At 35.6% G+C, this 21,645-nt stretch overlaps 1 protein-coding gene across 1 annotated transcript in view; it reads right to left on the minus strand.

Moving 5' to 3' along the window:
- The window catches only part of LOC122907310, a 49,635-nt gene that overhangs the window by 18,104 nt on the left and 9,886 nt on the right, over positions 1-21,645 (minus strand). Inside the window, exons 3-8 of the mRNA XM_044250213.1 lie at positions 21,352-21,456; positions 16,373-16,474; positions 13,944-14,048; positions 9,107-9,211; positions 4,173-4,226; positions 3,273-3,377 (exon numbers count right to left, since the gene is read on the minus strand). Of these exons, the coding sequence (XP_044106148.1) occupies positions 3,273-3,377; positions 4,173-4,226; positions 9,107-9,211; positions 13,944-14,048; positions 16,373-16,474; positions 21,352-21,456 (576 nt within the window). The remainder of the gene's footprint in view (positions 1-3,272; positions 3,378-4,172; positions 4,227-9,106; positions 9,212-13,943; positions 14,049-16,372; positions 16,475-21,351; positions 21,457-21,645) is intronic.

Raw genomic sequence — 21,645 nt, forward strand, 5'->3', positions numbered from 1 at the left:
GAAATCCCAAAAGTTTATTTTCACTTTTGTTTCCTTTGCCTTTGGAGACGTATCTTGAAAGAAGTTGCTGTAGCTGATATCGAAGAGATTACTGCCTATGTTCTCCTCTAGGATTCTGATGGATTCCACTCTTGTTCAACATAGTATTAGAAGTCCTAGCAACAGCAATCAGACAACAGAGAGAAATAAAAGGTATCCAAATTGGTAATGAAGAAGTCAAACTCTCTCTCTTCGCAGATGACATGACTCTTTATATGGAAAACCCAAAAGACTCCACCCCCAAACTACTAGAACTCATACAGCAATTCAGCAACATGGCAGGATACAAAGTCAATGTGCAGAAATCAGTGGCTTTCTTATACACTAACAATGAAAATACAGAAAGGGAAATTAGAGAATCGATTCCATTTACTATAGCACCAAGAACCATAAGATATCTGGGAATAAACCTAACCAAAGAGGTAAAGGATCTATACTCGAGGAACTACAGAACACTCATGAAAGAAATTGAATAAGACACAAATAGATGGAAGACTATTCCATGCTCTTGGATCGGAAGAATAAACATTGTTAAAATGTCTATACTGCCTAGAGCAATCTATACTTTTAATGCCATTCCAATCAAAATTCCACCGGCATTCTTCAAAGAGCTGGAGCAAATAATCCTAAAATTTGTATGGAATCAGAAGAGACCCCGAATCGCTAAGGAAATGTTGAAAAACAAAAATAAAGCTGGCGGCATCACATTACCTGATTTCAAGCTTTATTACAAAGCTGTGATCACCAAGACAGCATGGTACTGGCATAAAAACAGACACATAGACTAGTGGAACAGAGTAGAGAGCCCAGATATGGACCCTCTACTCTATGGTCAATTAATCTTCGACAAAACGGGAAAAAATATACAGTGGAAAAAAGACAGTCTCTTCAATAAATGGTGCTGGGAAAACTGGATAGCTATATGTAGAAGAATGAAACTAGACCATTCTCTTACACCGTACACAATGATAAACTCAAAATGGATAAAAGACCAACGTGAGACAGGAATCCACTATAGACATTTTAACCATGTTTATTCTTCTCATCCATGAGCACAGAAGGCTCTTCCATCATTTTGTGTCTTCTTCAATTTCTTTCATGTGTGTTCTGTAGTTCTTCGAGTACAGCTCCTTAACCTCTTTGGTTAGGTTTATTCCAAATACCTATGGTTCTTGGTGCTATCGTAAGTGGAGTTGATTCTCTGATTTTCCCCAAACTATACTGAGATACCACCTTACACCAGCTAGAATGGCCAAAGTTAACAAGACATGAAACAAGTGTTGGAGAGGATGTGGAGAAAGGGGAACCCTCTTACACTGTTGGTGGGAATGCAAGTTGGTGCAGCCACTTGGAAAACAGTGTGGAGATTCCTTAAGAAATTAAAATAGAGCTACTCTATGACCCTGCAATTACACTACTGGGTATTTACCCCAAAGATATAGATGTAATGAAAAGAAGGGCCAACTGTACCCCAATGTTCATAGCAGCAATGGTTACAATTGCCAAACTGTGTAAAGAGCCAAGATGCTCTTCAACAGATGAATGGATAAAGAAGACATGGTCCATATATACAATGGAGTATTATGCCTCCATCAGAAAGGATGAAACCCAACTTTTGTATCAACAGGGATGGGACTGGAAGAGATTATGCTGAGTGAAATAAGTCAAGCAGAGAAAGTCAATTATCATATGGTTTCACTTACTTGTGGAGCACAAGGAATAACACGGAGAACACTGGGAGACAGAGGAGAAGTGAGTTGGGGGAAATTGAAGGGGAAGATGAAGCATGAGAGACTGTGGATTTTGGAGGGGAGGGTGTGACGGGTTGGGTGAGCTGGGTGGTAGGTATTATAGAGGTCACATATTGCATGTAGTACTGGGTGTGCTGCATAAACAATGAATTTTGGAACACTGAAAAAAATTTTTAAAAAATGAAACCTTGGGCGCCTGGGTGGCTCAGTGGGTTAAGCCGCTGCCTTTGGCTCAGGTCATGATCTCAGGGTCCTGGGATCGAGTCCCGCATCGGGCCCTCTGCTCAGCAGGGAGCCTGCTTCCTCCTCTCTCTCTCTGCCTGCCTCTCTGCCTACTTGTAATCTCTCTCTGTCAAATAAATAAATAAAATCTTTTAAAAAAAGAAAATGAAACCTTGCCATTTGCAATAACATGGATGGAAGTAGAGGGTATTATGCTAAGTGAAATAATCAGAGAAAGAAAATTATCATATGATCTCATTAATATGTGTAATTTGAGAAACAAGGCAGAGGATCATAGTGGAAGAGAGGGAAAAATGAATCAAGACAAAACCTGAGAGGGAGACAAACCTAAGAGACCCTTAATCTCAGGAAACAAACTGAGGGTTGCTAGAGTGAAGAGGGATGGAAGGGATGGGGTGGCTGGTTGATGGACACTGGAGAGGGTATGTGCTATGGTGAGCACCATGAATTGTGTAAGACTGATGAATCACAGACCTGCACCCCTGAAACAAATAAAACATATGTTAATTTTAAAAAAAGGGAATCTGAATCTGGTTTCACCCAATCATGTTTAGGGAGGAATTTGGGCTGCAGATAAACACACAGAAGTACTCAGCATGTAATGACAGTTGGAAATATGAGTGTGGATAATACTTTCCACTGAGAATTGTAAAAGTTAAAATGATGAATGGGCTTAGGACACAACTATTTGAGGGATACTAATAATAGGGCAATTAGTCATTTTATTTCTTTCTTTTCCTTCTTTCCTTCCTTCTCTCTTATTTTCTTCCTTCCTTTTTTCTTCTTTCTTTCTTTCTTCTTTTTCTTTATTTCTTTTTCTCTCTCTTTCTTTCTTTTCCCTAACCTATAACATTAATTTTGCTCCCTGTAAATTCATTACTGGATCAGAAAGTAGTTATAGTCTACGGCCATACCACCCTGAACGCGCCCGATCACGTCTGATCTCGGAAGCTAAGCAGGGTCGGGCCTGGTTAGTACTTGGATGGGAGAAAGTAGTTATAATAGTTGTGAATGTGCTGTTTATAATCTAAAAGGAAAGAGTTTAATGATAGAAATGAAGGAAAGAATTTGTTTAATTTATAGAAATGAAGGAAAGAATTTGTACTCACATTAAGACTAGTTGCTTCTCTAAGCTTCTGCAAAAATGCTATTTTGATACTAGGTAAAATTAATTGTACATACTTTCCTGTACAAGTACACAAACTTTCCTCTAAGATACACTGGACTTGGAAGACTAACCAGTAAGTGGCAGATTTTCTGTTACACCTTCAAATTCCTTTTGTGTGAGCTTGATCGCCAGGTTTTCCAGGACAGTGTCCAGGTTATTCACCTTAACCTTTCCTCCTTAGGAAACATACAGGAATGAAATATGAAAAAAAAGGGTTTAAAATATTAAAAATATATTTTTGCATGTGAATTACTACCTGAATATATATACCATTGCCATTCCTATAATAAAGGCAAAGGAGAAAATATACTTATGTGATTACTTTTCTGTGTAAACTCCCACTTAACATGTCTAAGAGCATTAAATAATCATTAGAAAAATCATTAAATAATCATTAGAAAAATCAGAATGAGTAGAAGTCTGTAATATAAATAGGTTATGAAGGGATAGGCTACAAGATTTGATTATAACCAATATTAGAAAGAATAGGAATTAGCTTTGATGCTAGGGACCTCATTAATTAATTCATTAATATTATATTGAAACAGAGTGAAGATCATAAGGTAACTTTAAAAACAAGTAGAACCTTAGCACTTTTTTGGTGAAATATGCATACAATTCATCATTTTAAAGTAAACACTTCAGTGGCATTTAGTACATATTCATGTTGTTGTGCAAATTTCACTTCTAGTTCCAAGACATTTTCATCATCCCCAAAGGAGAGCTGAAACATACTAAGTAGTCCCTCCTTACTTCTCTCTCTACCCAGCCCTGGCAACCACTAATCTACTTTTTGTTTCTATGGATTTGACTACAATCTTCCTACATAACAAGCTCTCCTTAAACAACTCCCTGAAAATCTGGTAGTCCTTTTCTCTACAACTTGCTGTGTGTGATCATATTTTGGGGTATGAGGATGGATTCCCTAGATTTCAGATGTTTCTGTCTTTCTTGTTGGGCTTTTAACTTACCTTTAATGGATTTCACATTATCCAATATTCTATTCTGAAATACATTTCCAGTAGCTATAGGAAAAAGAACAGTTCATGTCAGAAGGGAAATGGTATGAATATTCACTTACTTGTTTTATAACTTCAGTAAGATAACTATTTATTATTAAGTGAGGAATGTGTTCTATCTCATTATTAAATTTAAAAAGAAGTTACAGAAAGGAACTGTCTTATTGTGATAAATTTATGTATTTTTTTGGTAACTAGGAGATTGACAGCTGAGGGAAACACTATTATGGTGAAACAATCACTCAGCTTCCTTTTTCTCTGACTTTCCCCTTTTATTTCTCTTACTGTAATTTCCTTCTGTATTTTCTTAGGATTTAGGCTGATGAATTACCTGACATTCTGATGGCAATGTTATGGCTGAAGGGTTGGTAAAATGTAGACTCCATCTAAATGACAAAGCCTTTTCCTAATCATTTTCAGAAGTGCCTAACCAGGTAAAATTTTTAAACTGTTCACACAGGCCACAAAACCAAATTCTCTAGAAAGTCTTTGTGGCTTCTATATCGCTCACCATCAATGGGCAGAGTTTCCCGTAGTTTTTTAAGTTCCTCATCTGTGAGCTCGATCCCCATGCTTTCCAGAACTTTCTCTAGGTCACTGACATGAACCTTTTTTCCTTTGAAAATGCAAGAACATCAATGTCTGAGAATAATCATTTCACGAAATGGTGAAAAATTCATTCTTGCTATAATGCATCTCTCCCATTTGAAGAAATATGAGGGAAAATAAAACATGTCTAACTACACAGAATTATGGGGAAATAATCACAAAGTAGAACATAATCCCTTATTATTTACAAAAGGAAGGTCTCTTACTAATGGGGATAAATCTGCCCTGCCCAGAACTAATTTGTTTTATAATTGGCCAGCAAATTAAGATAATAGATGGAAAATGTATATATTCAGTTATCATTTATTATATTTATTATCATATGATTTGAATAGTATGATTTTCTCTCCATAATGACAATAATTTGATACGATCAAAGCTTTACAATATAATTGTAAATAATTATACAATGCACAATGTAATGATTCAACAGCTCCACACATTACTTAGGCTTATCATAAGTGTACTCTTAATCCCCTTCACCTCTTTCACCCATTGCCCTTCCCCCTTTCCTCTGGTAACCATCTGTTGGTTATCTATAGGTAAGAGTGTTTCTCTAGTTTGTGTCTTTTTTCTTTGTTCATTTGTTTTGTTTCTTAAATTCCACCTATGAGTGAAATCAAATGGTATTTGTTTTTTTCTGACACTTATTTCACTTAGCATTGTACCCTCTAGATCTATTTAAAAGTACTCTCTTATACAAAGATTGAGTGATGTCTGCAAAAGTAGCTGAGCAGGTTGCTCCATGGAAATCTCTCTCCACTGAAACACCAAATGAAAAAAAAACAAAAACCTATCAGAATCAGTTTGGTCAGAACTCTGAAAGATAGTCAAAGGTTTACATCAACTAAGTGAAAGCTGAATCAAGAAAAAGGCAACTTACAGTAAGAGAGCTTTGTGGCATTTTAACTCTTTTCCCTAAACTATTTTTGATTAGACATGCCTGTCAGTAAAACATTTTCTTTCTTTTTTTGTTTTTTCCTTAAGATTTTAATTATTTACTTGAGAGAGGGAGAGAGATGGTGGGAGAGTGCACAAGCAGGGAGAGAGGGAGAAGCAGGCTCCCCCCTGAGCAGGACCCTGGGATCATGACCTGAGCTAAAGGTAGAGGCTTAACAGACTGAGCCACTCAGGCACAACATTTCCAAGCACAAAAATGGTAATCTGTTGTTTACCTATAAAGGGTTTTATTCCATCCATATGCTTTATCATTTCAACTTTCCCTTGAACTGTAAGAAAATGTAAATCAATTACATACATGACATTCACTTGGAAATGCAAACTGGAAATGCAGTAGCATTCATTGGCTCCTGAATTTTATCACACAAGTACATGAAAAATAATCACTCTACTTATTATAAAAGTGCCTGTTTTAACAACTGCTTTGATTCATTGTCAAATAGCAAAACAAATTTTAAAGGTGTGAGATTCAAAAGTCACCATATTTTCATAGGATTTTATTTTTAATTTTAGATATTTGAGAATCAAACAGGATTCTGACTAGGCCAAAAAAACCAAAATTTAAAGTTGGAACCTATTATTCACCAGTATTTTAATTGGCTTTTTGAAAGTATCACTTTTCCTCACTGATTTTGCTTTCATGTACACTGACCTAGGCAGACCAGTTTATTCTTTTTTCTAAACTAAGTTTTTGAAACTATTCCGGGACTTAAGTTTTTAATTTTTTTAAAGATTTTATTTATTTATTTGACAGACAGAGATCACAAGTAGGCAGAGAGGCAGGCAGAGAGACAGGGGGAAGCAGGGAGCAGAGAGCCTGATGCGGGGCTCGATCCCAGGACCCCGGTATCATGACTGAGCCACCCAGGTGCCCAGGCGCCCCATACTTGAGTAAAATATTCATTTTGAGATTAACTTCCCAACTCTAATGATTTGCATAATTTGTATTATAAGTACTCAATTGAATTTTATAAAAATCAATATTTAAAGAGACTAGATAGAAACATATTAAAGTAGAGAATTATCTCAGATGATTTTGGGGATACAAATTCAGCGAAGAAAAAAAAAACCTAAAAAATTGTCACTGTTAGTAGGTTGAAAAATTCTTGATTTTTGTCAAATTTTGAGGGATAAATTATAGTATGTAGTATGTAAAAACCCCTATATCATGAAAGATTTACAAATAAAGGTTCTAGATAACAAATACTGAAGTATTAGAGGTATGTAGTGAATTTCAGCAAAAGTCATGTAACACTCACAGGTATACATATAACAAGTATTAGAACAGAGAACAGGAAAAATATATATAAGTTATTTATATGATTGCTAAATCTAGGCTAAATAGAATCTTTCTTCATTTTCTCCTGGATCTGTTGAAGCAGGACATTCCAAAAGTTATTTCTATAGTAAAACCAGCTAACTAGGTCAGGAAAGCATGAAAATATGCATCAGTTTTATGGGGCCACTGGAAATTCTCAGAAACAAAGATGATAACACCTAGTAAATGTATAACTCACTATTTGAGTATATGCTTTCTTGGGTCACATTTCAACTAAATCTTGCCCTCTCCAGTAAATTCACATCTCCATCCTGACAGACACATTCTGAGAAAAGCTTAGCCCTAAATGGGAAGTTTGAGTTCTATATGTCCCCAGTGATATAACTGGGGCTCTGCGCTTGAGCCTTAATTTTTTAGAAAACTTCATTTTAAACTCATTACTGATGGTAACTCCCCAGATGACCAGATCATCAATAGCAGTAATTTAAATTTAAATTCTAACTCTGATTTAAAGAAAAAAGGATGAATCATTCAACATGTCCATTTTATTTCATAAATACTTTTTTTTTAGATTATTTATTTATTTGTTTGACAGAGAGAGAGAGAGCAAATACAGGCAGAGCAGCAGGCAGAGGGAGAGGAAGAAGTAGGTTCTCCACTGAGGAGGGAGCCCAATGTGGGGCTCGATCTCAGGACTCCAGGACCCCAGGACAATGACCTAACATGAAGGCAGCTGCACAACCCACTGAGCCATCCATGCATCCCTATTTCATGAAAAATTTTTAATATAATAATGGTTTTCATTGTTTTTGTTGATTTTAAATTATTATTTTAAAATGAGGAGCAGAAATCAAGGGCAATACTAGAAGACAGTTTTAAATAATAGCTATATTTCCCCCATAATTCTGCTTACGTTAGCAATATTTTTTTAAAAATTCCATCATAATCTCAGATAGATAAAAAATAATTTTTTGTTATGAAAATTGGGATTCCACATCTAACTCACTTTTCTTAATGGATAAAGATCATTGCAAGCAAAGAAAATAAGACAATGAAGACCATTTATATATTCTTTCTGGTATATTAGCAGTGGTAAAAATTATAGAATAAATTAAATAAATTAACAAAGCTATACTTGAGGGAACAATGGCTATCATACATAATGAGGACATTAAATGGATGAGTAAGGTTATAAGATGGCCAGGAAATGTTCCAAACAGATACTTCTTAGCCCAATTGTAATATTCTCAGACTAATATTTAACTTTTTATTAGTTTGAGAATTTTATTAGCCCCCATTCAGAATTTACGAAAATTTACTCAACCTTAAACTGACTCTAGCCCATCAAGGGAGATTAGAACTTTGGGACAGTCCTTGGACTATGGAGTGTGGCTCAGCAATGTGGGGACGTAATGCTGGGCATTCAGGCACTCCACACATTCAGGCCTAAGTGCTTAATGATCCTTTTCCCTTCCAGGGTATCTAGCAGACTCGGTCCTGTTCTTTTGGCATAGGAAATGGGTCCTACACTTCACATTCCTCCTTTATTCTACCTTTTTAAATGTCCTCGAAGATGGTGGGGGTAGGGACAGTAATGCTATTTTAATAATTACCAACTTAGGAAACCTGGCTGACTCAATTGGTAGAGCATATGTCTCCTGGTCTTGGGGTGGTGAATTTAAGGGCTGTCACTGGGCCTAGAGCTTACTGAAAAAAAAAATTGAAAATAATTTCCCACTTTGGGCTATGTTCTATAATTTTTAAAAATTTTCTTGTGTTAAAGTTTCTTCTATTTTATGTATCCCATTCCCTTTCTCCCACAGCACTGTCTTTCTCTAATTCTGTTCAGGTCTAATAGTGGCCCTACCCATACTCCAAGCAGAAAAAAAGTTGCTGAAAATGTCAAGGAGCAAAACATGTTTACTTACAGTCTGAGTCATCTTTAATGTTTCCATCTTCTTAATGCCAACTAAGAGTTTTCAGAGATTCTTTTAAAGAAGCCCATACTAACCAATTCAAATATATCTTAAATACTCACCATCAACTGGTAGATCATATGTCAGATCATTAATATCCTTTTCTGAAAGGTTCATCCCCATATTTTGCAAAGGAGCACCCACTTTATTGACATCAATAATCTCTCCTGTGAAAAAGAAAAGAATATGGGAGAAACTTATTGACTCCAAAATGTGACCATTGATATTATTTATAGTGCATTATGATAATCAGCCTCATGAGAAAGACCAAGACTTAATCAAGTCCATTCATATATATCAAAAGGATCATATTGATCATATTGATCAAAAGGATCAATAAGGATGTTAGAATTAGAATAGAAATCTTCCAGGTGATTGGGCAATTTTTGAATCATTTATACCAAAGTGTAAATTCAAAATATGGTTGATACTAAGGGTTTGTTTTTGGTTTTTTGTTTGTTTGTTTGCTTTTTCTGAACTCCCAGATTAGATGTTTCAACTCCTGACAAAAATCTGTAATCACGTTCTGTTCCCATTTATGTGGAGGCCTATGTTACTCAGACCAATCTTCCTGCTAGAAACTGAAATCTTGGATAAAATGTAAAAAGCATCTCCTCAAAAGTACTGAAAAGCTAATAAGAGAGTAAGGAATTACTACTGCAAAATCTAATGAAAAGCAAGAACCTAGGGAGGTGAGCTGGACACTGTTGTTGCTTTTGCTCAGATGGTATTTGCTCCATTTGGATTTGAATTGTAATGATGGCCTCATGGAGTGTGGGTGATTCTTTCCAAATGCCCAGCAGAGGCAAGTATTCCCCAGCAATGAGCGTTCATCCTTAGCCTCAAAGGGTTCTTTTAATAACTGTCCAGGGAAACAGTTTGATTGTGTCACAATCAAACACAGAATGAAAAATTTACCTGGGAGAGAACAAACGAAATAATAGGCAGTAGCAACAGGCTCACAAAAACTTCAGATTTGGAAATTATCAGGCACAAATTATAAAACTATTATGCTTAGTATGTTTAAAGCAATGGAAAACAAGCTAGAAAGTATCTGCAGGAAACAGAAAACAATACAAAATTACCCAGTATGGCTGAAAAAGAAAAAAAAATTAAAAATGGAAAGAAGGGGCAAAGAGGAGGAAGGAGGGAGGAAGGAAACAAGCACCTGCATGGGAACATGAAGTGGATCCTGAACCACATGGAACTCATCTTCCACCTACTAGTAAGTCTAGGGCTGCAGGCAAGTCCTTGGGGGCAACCATTGGCTTAGTGCCAAGCAGAGGTGCTGTTGCTGTCTTGCTTTCCTGAGCTGCTTTGTGGACAGCTCAGGATGTCTGTGGGGCACTCTTACTGGTGCACACTTACTGAGGCACATACGGCATCATCTGCACCCATGAAGGCCCGAGCTAGACCCAAGTGGGCACATACCCACATGGTCTAATCTTGAATCAGAATAATGTGGATCTATATTAAATGTGAAAGATTTTTATGTTAAATTTAAATTTGAAAGGATAGTCAATATTTCTGTACCAAAGAAAATAAGAAATAATAGTGCGCTGTATGTCTTCATATTTCTTTATTATATTGGGATTTTTAACCTGGCATGATAGTAAATGTGTACATATGATAAGTTATCTGATAATATAAGTGGTTTCTAAACCCTAAGAAGTCAATCTTCTCACTAGGAAATATGTTACACAGCTAATGGAAGATGAGAAAAAAAAACAAATAACAAATAACCTACTATTAAAAATCACACACAAAAAATGTTTCCATAAAGAATAGCCAGAACAAGGGTAAGAGGGTATGTGTGTGTGTGTGTGTGTGTGTGTGTGTGTGTATGAAGGTTGGAGAGTGAGGGGTTAGAACTATCAATATTAAAAGATTATAAAGCTGTTATATTCAAAGCAATTCAGAACATGAATAAGGAGACCAGTAGAACAAAATGTAAATTCCCAAAATAGACAAGTGCACATAGAAATCAAGTATATCATTAGGATGGTGTCTCAAATTGAAAGGACTGCTGACAGACTTTTAAGTAAATAATTTGGGGCAACTGTAGGGCCATTTTCAAAAAAGGTAAACTAGATCTGTATTTCCTGATGGAGTGCAATGTGAAGTACATGGTATTACTTACAAAGTATTGTCAAAAAATGTGGAAACTAAAAATAAATAAATAAAATGTTGAGATTGAAAATAATTAAGCCATTTGAGCTGACTCCTAGTTCGTAAGGAATACAGATGATAGACGAATAAGATAGATGAGAAAACACACATTTAGTATGTGGGAAATTCTACAAGACATTTGGCAACAGTTTCTTCAAAAAAATCAATGCCTAGAGAATAAGAGAGGGTAGAGGAACAGCTGTAGATTACATGAGATTCATGTGTCATAACAGATGCTATATGTAAGGATATTTGGTTTTTTATTTAAATAAACTCACTATAAAAATATTTTAGAGATAAGAAGGGAAATTTAAAATTAAACTATATAACGGTATTACAGTTATGTAAAAAATGGCCTGTATTTTTAAGAGATGCATACTGAAGTATGTAGGGACAAAATGAAATGGGATTTGCTTTGAACTATTTCAGTTAGAAAAAATTTTTTAAAAAGAAGCAAATGTAATAAAGCTTTGTAATTGTTGAATCTAGGTGATAGGTATATGTGAGTTCATTCTATTACTCTCTGTACTTTTGTGTACATTTGGAAATGTTTATTATAGCCAAAAGGTGCAAAGAACCAAATGCCCATCAACTGGCTGTGAATAAACAAAATATATCTACATACAACAGAATATATTACTTGGCAACAAAAAGGAATGAAGTTGTACACCCATGTTCATAGCAGCATTATTTATAATAACTAAAATGTGGCAGCAACTCAAGTATTCACTGATGGATGAATGAATATATATATATATATATATACATACAGTAGAATATTATTCAGCCCTAAAAAAAGAAACACTGACATATATTACAGCATGGATGAAACTTGAGGAGATTAACTAAGTGAAATAAACTAGTCACAAAAAAATAGATACTACATGGTTCTACTTAGATAAGGTACTCAGAGTAGTCAAAACCATCCAGACAGAAAGTAGAATGTTTGCAAGGGGCTAGAGGTAGGGGAGAACGGGGAGTCTTTGTTTAATGCATATAAAGTTATAGTTTTAGAAAATGAAAAAATTCTGGAGATGGATGGTGGTAGTTGTTGCATGGTTGCACAAAAATGTGAATGTACTTAATACCAGTGAACTGTACACTTAACAATGGTTAACAAGTTTTACGTTATGTATCTTTTACCACACTAAATTGAAAATAAAAGAGAATGGGATGCTGATATGTGCTACAATATGGATAAACCTGAAAATACTACACTAAGTGAAAGAAGCTAATCATAAAGATCACATACTATCCCATTTATATGAAATGTCCAGAATAGGTAATTCTATAGAGACAGAAAATAGATTAGTAGTTGTATAGGGCTTGTGGAGTAGTGGGGAAGAATAAAAGGGTGAGAGCTATAGGGTATGGTGTTTCTTTCTGAGGTGATCTGGGTACTCACAAAGTCCTTTGAGAACTCTACTGACTATAATGATATTGTAATTAGTCCCAGTAAAGTAAATTATAATCCAAAAAGCGACATCCAATGACTCAGACTAGAAGGACATGGGGATAAAATGGGACAAAGAAGAAATTGGAAGAAGGTAAGAAAACAAGTTTCAGTCTCTAGCTCTGTATTGTATATGAAACTGTCTTCCTACCATGTCACTGAGAATTGAATAGACTACAGTAGGTTACAATCTTTCCTCAGAACGTGGGTTCCTAAATGCAAACAAGATAATAGTACTTCCTATAATATCAGAAGACAATTGATTTTGTGTGGGGTAACCATGAGAGCATATGGTACTAACCATTGGCAAAAGATTATTATAAAGGGTTTAATTAAGTACAAAAGTCAGCAAATATCTGAGGCTCTGTCCATAGTGTACCATTACTACCCAGCATTGCCAGTCTCATTTGGAGTAGAAACTCATTTGGAGTAGAAACTCCTTTCTTTTATTCCATTCACTAATTAAATATTTATTTCGTACCTAATATATAAAAGACAATTTGTTGGGGGAGGGATAAAGATGGACACTGGAGGATCAGGCATAGTCTCTGCCAAAATAAGTTTGCATTTTATAGAAGGGAAAAGTGGTACTCATTTGTAACACAAGAGTTAAGTTAGAGCAAAGTGAGTAATGGTTTCCTCCTAGGCTTTTAGCATATATTACTAGGGTAATAATGATGGTACAAAAATTAAGAAAGAGTATGAAAATAGGATCCAGAGTTTCTCAACTACTGGACATGCCATGCCATTGGCATCTTCTTCAGGAACAATTCTTCATAATGTTGAAAAGTCTTACAAATTGCATAGCACTTAGTATCCCTGACACTCAAGGAATTTAATGCTAACAGTGTCCACTCTTACAATCACTTGATAATAATTATTTGTGACAATCAAATATGCCCCCAACATATTTCTAAAGGCCTCATGTGGCTGCTTTGGTCAAATGCCACAATGAAAACTATGAACTCAATTTCTGACAAAATCGATGATGTCTGAGGGGCGGTCATAGAACATAAGAAATTCAAATACACAATTCAATATCTGAGTGAGAAAACTGATCTAAAGATATATAATTATAAAGAAATGAATTTTCAGAATATAGGGATGGTTGGGGGAAAAGAAGTTTTTCTAGAGAGAGGTAGGATTAGGAAATAATCCTTCCTGAAGATCTACAAACTATCTCCTGAGTGCCAATGTCACTAGTTTTAGAAATTCTCATATGCGTGTTCACAAGCATAAACTCCCTTCAAAGGCACAGTCATTTCTCAAATACTCACCATTAAGTAGCAGGTTTTCTGTCAGTCTTTCCCATTCCTTTTGTGGGAGCTTAATCCTCATTTCCCCCAGAATGCTGTCCAAATTACTCACATTAACCTTCCCTCCTTAGGAAAATAATAGGGATAGAAAATGAGAGAAAATAGAATGTTCCCAAAATATTAAAAATACACTTGCCTGTGTATTATTAATTTAATTAACCTGTGTTAATGATAAAAAAGAGAAAATATAATTCATATCTTTGTATTATCATTTAACATTTTAAATAGGACTATCAAGACTCATTTATCTTTTCTAATTATGCAGAAAAATTTAATAGGACGTATAGAACCAGAATCTATTTTTCTATTACCTTATCTTAGGACAACTTGAGATAGCAAAACATGCCTAAGGTATAGTTTAGCACCTAGAGGTCTTGGACCACAGATCGCATCATTCCAAACAAAATAAAACCAGTCATTCTCCTTTTTCTGAACTCCCAGGTCATTTCTGTTGAGAAATTGCTGATCCTTTACTTCAATGTTTGCTGTACAGACCTATATTTGATTTCTCAATTTAAGATTTCTTCATTCTATTTCCATTCTCCCTGTCCCCAGTTTTTTTCTTTCCCCTGAACCTTCTCTGGCCTTTTGTAGCCTTTAGAAATCTTAGCATTGCTTATGATTCACAGTGAAACAAGTTGCTGATATAATAAATTTAACATAAGGTTTTAGGATGCATTTATTTCTATTTAGAGACATGTTCTTCTGTGAGTTTTCAAAATGTCTTCTTAGTCCCAAATTAGTAGCTTTAGAGATTCTTTCCATCACTTCATAAATCCAAGACTTCCTGAGTGGCTTGATGTTATATTAAATGCTCCGTGTTAATTTGCATGTTTAGTCTAAAAGTTTTAAATTCCTTTTCTCTGAGATTCAACCTCTTTTCCAGAAAAGTGTACAATTTGTTGATATTAATCATTCCCACCTCCTTAGGAAATGGAGAGGAAGAAGACCAAAATTTAGTGACTCTTAAATGTAACCCAAACTGTTAATGTCTATTAATTCTTGATATTTAAAAGATGTTCAATAATAGAGTTAGAATAAAATCTCTTCCCTAGATCAGTCCATAGAGTAGAAAGCTTTAAAGGAACCAATGAACTGCTCAGTGAAATACAAGTAGAGGAATAATAAACTTCATACTTTCATCTAATAAGTGTGATTTTTTTGTTGTTGTTGTTGATGATACCTACAGAAAATTTTCTTTTTCTCAGTAAATTTCCTTAACTATCACTTATTTTTATTTTTAAAAAGATTTTATTTATTTATTTGAGAGAGAGAGAGAACAACAGTGGGGAGAGGCAGAGGCAGAGGGAGAAGAAGGCTCCCCGCTGAGCAGGGAGCCTAATGTGGGGCTCAATCTCAGGACCCTGAGATCATGATCTGAGCCAAAGGCAGATGCTTAACTGCCTGAGCCACCCAGGTCCCCTTATGTTTTGTTTATCAATCACTGTAATAACTTTGTGTGATGACAGATGATAACTACACTTATCACAGTATTTCAGAAAGTGCATAATTGTTGAGCCGCTACATTGTACACCTGAAACCAATATTGTATGTCAACTATACTTCAGTTAAAAAGAAATAGACTTTTAAAAAAGCCATCATACCACCCATTAGCCTATTCTGACAGATCTATCAGCTTTAAGAAAGATACAAATCAAAATCTCGCCAATATGATATGAAGTTTCATTAAGACAACAGAGAAGCCATCATTACACAGAGTCAGATTTAACATCTCCCTAAAGTACAAATGTACTTTCAATAGTTTTAAAAAATACGTGAAATGGAAAAAATAAGGCCACTCTTCATTTATGGGCACTTAAGACAGTTATTGCTGGGTCTCTAGCAGGCAGAACACTCCCCATTCATTTATTCTTTGTGTCTCATTTATTTCCACTTAATACTTTACAATGCCACCATTTTTCTCTCAATTCTTATTTTAAACTTTAGGACTCACAATGGATTTAAGAATAATAGCCAGCATTTCTCATCCATGGTCATAGGATTTCTTTTTTTTTTTTTTAATATTTTTTTTAAAGATTTTATTTATTTATTTGACAGAGAGAGATCACAAGTAGACAGAGAGGCAGGCAGAGAGAGAGAGAGGAGGAAGCAGGCTCCCTGCTGAGCAGAGAGCCCGATGCGGGACTCGATCCCAGGACCCTGAGATCATGACCCGAGCCGAAGGCAGCGGCTTAACCCACTGAGCCACCCAGGCGCCCCCATGGTCATAGGATTTCTGACTAGAGCCAACTGATGCCCAAACTAAAAATGAGATGACACGGCTGGTATATCTTCTTAAGATAAAAAAGTAATGTCTTCTAAAAAAATTTTTTTGGACAATCTTTCATTTTCACTTAGACAGGAAATAGAACTGTTATAGAAATACTCACCATCGATTGGCAGATTATTCACCAAAGCCTCATATTTCTTATCTTTGAGTTCTCTCCTCACGTTTCCTGGAACTTTTTTCATGTCATTTATATCAACCTTTCCTTCAAAGCAAAAGAATGAAGACTTCTGGCATAATTGTGAATGATGTCATGATTCCACATAATTAAAAAATATTCGTTTTTGTGACATTACAGCCAACTGCTGGATGAAAAGAGACTTAACCTAACAAATGGGCCTTTGGGGCTTCAAATAAACTTTCTTGTTAAGTCTAGTATAATCTCCAAATGACAGGCAAGGCAACAGAACATGCAATTATGAGTATACAGTTTGCAGGAAATTAGAATGATATAGACTGCTGATCTAATAGCTTTATCAGCACTTTTTTGGGTTAGAATGACACAGGTTGCTGGTCTAAATAATATCATCAGCACTTTTATTGCTGATTTTGAGATTACCTCTAACTTTACCAAAATTTTCCTTCACCGTTTACTGTGTTGAACTGGAATTTAGCTTTCCCACCATAAAAGAAGATATGTTAATTATTGGCAAAGACTCTAGAAGACTTTGGAAATAATAAAGAACATTGAAGTTCTATTGCTAAAAGTTCTGATAATCCAATATCTAACTGTAGGCATTTATGCCCGCACATTATTAAAAGAAGTGTAGGGACAGATTTTTAAAGTCCATACAATCACGATGTGGAAAGAGCATTATATTATAACTTAGTGAAAAATAATTTGGTTGTCAGATTTCTAGTAGCATCTTACTCTTAGGTGTTTTTCTAAGATGTTACCTGTAATAGCTTTTACTCCATCCATTCCATCTGTTAAGATATTATATGGAAAACCCAAAAGACTCCACCCCCAAACTACTAGAACTCATACAGCAATTCAGCAACGTGGCAGGATACAAAGTCAATGTGCAGAAATCAGTGGCTTTCTTATACACTAACAATGAAAATACAGAAAGGGAAATTAGAGAATCGATTCCATTTACTATAGCACCAAGAACCATAAGATATCTGGGAATAAACCTAACTAAAGAGGTAAAGGATCTATACTTGAGGAACTATAGAACACTCATGAAAGAAATTGAAGAAGACACAAATAGATGGAAGACCATTCCATGCTCTTGGATCGGAAGAATAAACATTGTTAAAATGTCTATACTGCCTAGAGCAATCTATACTTTTAATGCCATTCCAATCAAAATTCCACCGGCATTCTTTAAAGAGCTGGAGCAAATAATCCTAAAATTTGTATGGAATCAGAAGAGACCCCAAATCGCTAAGGATATGTTGAAAAACAAAAATAAAGCTGGCGGCATCACGATACCTGATTTCAAGCTTTATTACAAAGCTGTGATCACCAAGACAGCATGGTACTGACATAAAAACAGACACATAGACCAGTGGAACACAGTAGAGAGTCCAGATATGGACCCTCAACTCTATGGTCAATTAATCTTCGACAAAACAGGAAAAAATATACAGTGGAAAAAAGACAGTCTCTTCAATAAATGGTGTTGGGAAAACTGGACAGCTATATGTAGAAGAATGAAACTCGACCATTCTCTTACACTGTTCACAAAGATAAACTCAAAATGGATAAAAGAACTCAACGTGAGACAGGAATCCATCAGAATCCTAGAGGAGAGCATAGGCAGTAATCTCTTCAATATCAGCCACAGCAACTTCTTTCAAGATATGTAACCAATAGCATGGAGGACAAGGGGCGTTAGGAGTAGGGAATTTGGGTAAATTGGACGGGGAGGTGAACCATGAGAGACTATGGACTCTGAAAAACAGTCTGAGGGGTTTGAAGTGGCGGGGGGGTGGGAGGTTGGGGTACCAGGTGGTGGGTATTATAGAGGGCACAGCTTGCATGGAACACTGGGTGTGGTGAAAAAATAATGAATACTGTTTTTCTGAAAATAAATAAATTGGGGAAAAAAAATAAATAAATATCAAAAAAAAAAAAAAAAGAAAATGCTAAAAAAAAAAAAAAAGATACGTCTCCAAAGGCAAAGGAAACAAAAGTGAAAATAAACTTTTGGGACTTCATCAAGATCAAAAGCTTCTACACAGCAAAGGAAACAGTCAAAAAAACAAAGAGGCAACCCACAGAATGGGAGAAGATATTTGCAAATGACAGTACAGACAAAAGGTTGATATCCAGGATCTATAATGAACTCCTCAAACTCAACACACACGAAACGGGCAAACACATCAAAAAATGGGCAGAAGATATGAACAGACACTTCTCCAATCAAGACATACAAATGGCTATCAGACACATGAAAAAATGTTCATCATCACTAGCCCTCAGGGAGATTCAAATTAAAACCACATTGAGATATCACCTTACACCAGTTAGAATGGCCAAAATTAACATGACAGGAAACAGCATGTGTTGGAGAGGATGTGGAGAAAGGGGAACCCTCTTACACTGTTGGTGGGAATGCAAGTTGGTGCAGCCTCTTTGGAGAACTGTGTGGAAGTTCCTCAAGAAATTAAAAATAGAGCTTCCCTATGACCCTGCAATTGCACTCCTGGGTATTTACCCCAAAGATACAGATGTCGTGAAAAGAAGGGCCTCTGTACCCCAATGTTTATAGCAGCAATGGCCACGGTCGCCAAACTATGGAAAGAACCAAGATGCCCTTCAATGGATGAATGGATAAGGAAGATATGGTCCATATACACTATGGAGTATTATGCCTCCATCAGAAAGGATGAATACCCAACTTTTGTAGCAACATGGACGGGACTGGAAGAGATTATGCTGAGTGAAATAAGTCAAGCAGAGAGAGTCAATTATCATATGGTTTCACTTATTTGTGGAGCATAACAAGTAGCATGGAGGACAAGGGGTGTTAGAGAGGAGAAGGGAGTTGGGGTAAATTGGATAGGGAGGTGAACCACGAGAGACTATGGACTCTGAAAAACAGTCTGAGGGGTTTGAAGTGGCGGGGGGGTGGGAGGTTGGGGTACCAGGTGGTGGGTATTATAGAGGGCACGGATTGCATGGAGCACTGGGTGTGGTGAAAAAATAATGAATACTGTTTTTCTAAAAATAAATAAATTGGAAAAAAAAGATATTGACACCAAACTTCCCATTCGCTGTTAAAAAAAAAAAAAAAGGGTTTAGTTGGGATCCAGAAAAAGATGGAGCTTTAGAATAAAAATATAAAGTATCTATGCTGTGAAAAAAACTCCAGGCAGAGTCCAGTATTTCCACTATTTAATTTGAGTACACTTTCAGTTCTTAATTTCAGGCTTTCATTGGTTTAGTCTGTATTGGTAAAATGGACTCCAAGACTCTAGGAAAGATATTTCGTGCTGTCACACTAGTTCATAAAATCTTAGAGGACAATTCATGTTGTCTGTGTTTTCTCCGGAAACTTTCCATTCCAGCAGGGACACAAAGCTCATGCAGGTACCAAGAGCAAAGAAGTAAGGACCAGAATTCTCATCTCATCTCTTTTACTAATGCACTTTCTATTCTTTTTAATCAGTGTCCATTTCAGAACGGCCGGTGACTATTAGTCAACCATTGCAGCATAGTTCTTTATTACTCCAAATAATTATTTTTTTCTTATTGTTTCCTGCTTATTTCAGTTTGTTTCTTGATTTATCTTTCCACACTCATTAATTATCTATTTATTCATTCATTCGTTCACACATAAAGGGGGACTGATATAAAGCCTCATTCCAAGGAACCACCAAACAGACCAAATAATGACAATTCTTAGGGAATAAGGCTTTGAAAGAGCTCCAGTCCACCACTATTCTCTCCAGTAGCTTCCAGGCTACTAGTTCCCACTGCAAATACAGAATGTTATTTTTCAATATTATTATGGAGCTATAAGACAGAGGATGGGAATAGGGCAAGTTTAAACATCACAAAGCTCACTATTTTTAAGGAGATTCAGTCTTTTATTTCTTAAAAAAAATGCTCCCCAGAATTCAGCAAACCTTTGGTTAATGTCCAGTCCTGAAAATATTAATTTTGATAGTTTTTGCCAACTTTCTCATTGCTTTTATGGAGGAGAGAGTTTTTGGTGGCTCTTACTCTGCCTTTTATCTGACATCCCCAGGTGAGTTTCTAAACTAATGAAACTAGCTGAAAAGCTAAAAATTACTTTACCTGGCAATTATTGATAGCTCCACCTAATTATCTTTTACTGATATCCCAGTAAAACTTAAAAGCATAAAAAAATAAGTAAAAAACTAACTACATGCTTTTCATTGGTACATTGGTACATTGGTCCTGGAAAACTAAGGAATGATTTAATAAAAAATACCTTTTGGAAAAAAAACCCTCACCCTATTAGAAGGGTATGAAACCCATGGCAAAGATATAACTAAACAGTACCTGAGTCACATGAGAAAACATATTTACATCTAAGAGGCAGTATTCAGCCAAAATGTTTCTAGGTGATATTTCTTGATCTCATTGGATTGTGCCCAGCTAAACATATTCTGTTTTAAAGTTTATTTAAAGTGGGGATTACTATGTGATTCATCATACTTCAATCCTAATCAATATTTACTTTAATACCTATAATTCTGACATTGAATCATGAAATCTGGTCCAAAGATATGGTAACTAGGAAAAATGTCATAAATATTGGCTGAAACCCTGTAGCCTTGTTCCTGTGAAAACAACATTCTCAGCTTCAACTAGAATACTAAAAATTATGATATATTCGACATTAAGCTCCTTTGGTCAAGGAGTATGTTTATTTTTATTCAACAGTCTTATCAATCAATCAATTGTATCTCTAGCACTTAGCATAACCTGTTTATAGTGCTCAGTAAATACTTGCTGAATAAATGAACAGTGAAAAAGTATGAACTTTAGATTGATATATTAAGAGAAAATATCATTCTTATTTCAGCTATGTAAGTCCTATAAAAAATACCAGCCTCAAAACCCACTTTTCACAAAGGTACAAAGACACCTAAATCACTCACCATCAACTGGTGGAGTTAGAGTAAGATCATTAAGTTCCTCAGCTGGAAGACTGCCTGCCATGTTTTCAAGAGTAGAGTCAAGGTCATGGTCATCAACCTGCAATCCTATAAAAAAGAAAGACATGAGGAAATTAAAATACAAGCTAAAATATAATATTAAGAGAATGGTCGAGTTTCATTCTTCTACATATAGCTGTCCAGTTTGACCTCAATGTGAGACAGGAATCCATCAGAACCCTAGAGGAGAATACAGGCAGTAACCTCTTCGATATCAGCCACAGCAACTTCTTTCAA

The sequence above is a fragment of the Neovison vison genome, chromosome 5 (genome assembly GCF_020171115.1).
Source record: "Neovison vison isolate M4711 chromosome 5, ASM_NN_V1, whole genome shotgun sequence".
Classification (NCBI taxonomy): domain Eukaryota; kingdom Metazoa; phylum Chordata; class Mammalia; order Carnivora; family Mustelidae; genus Neogale; species Neogale vison.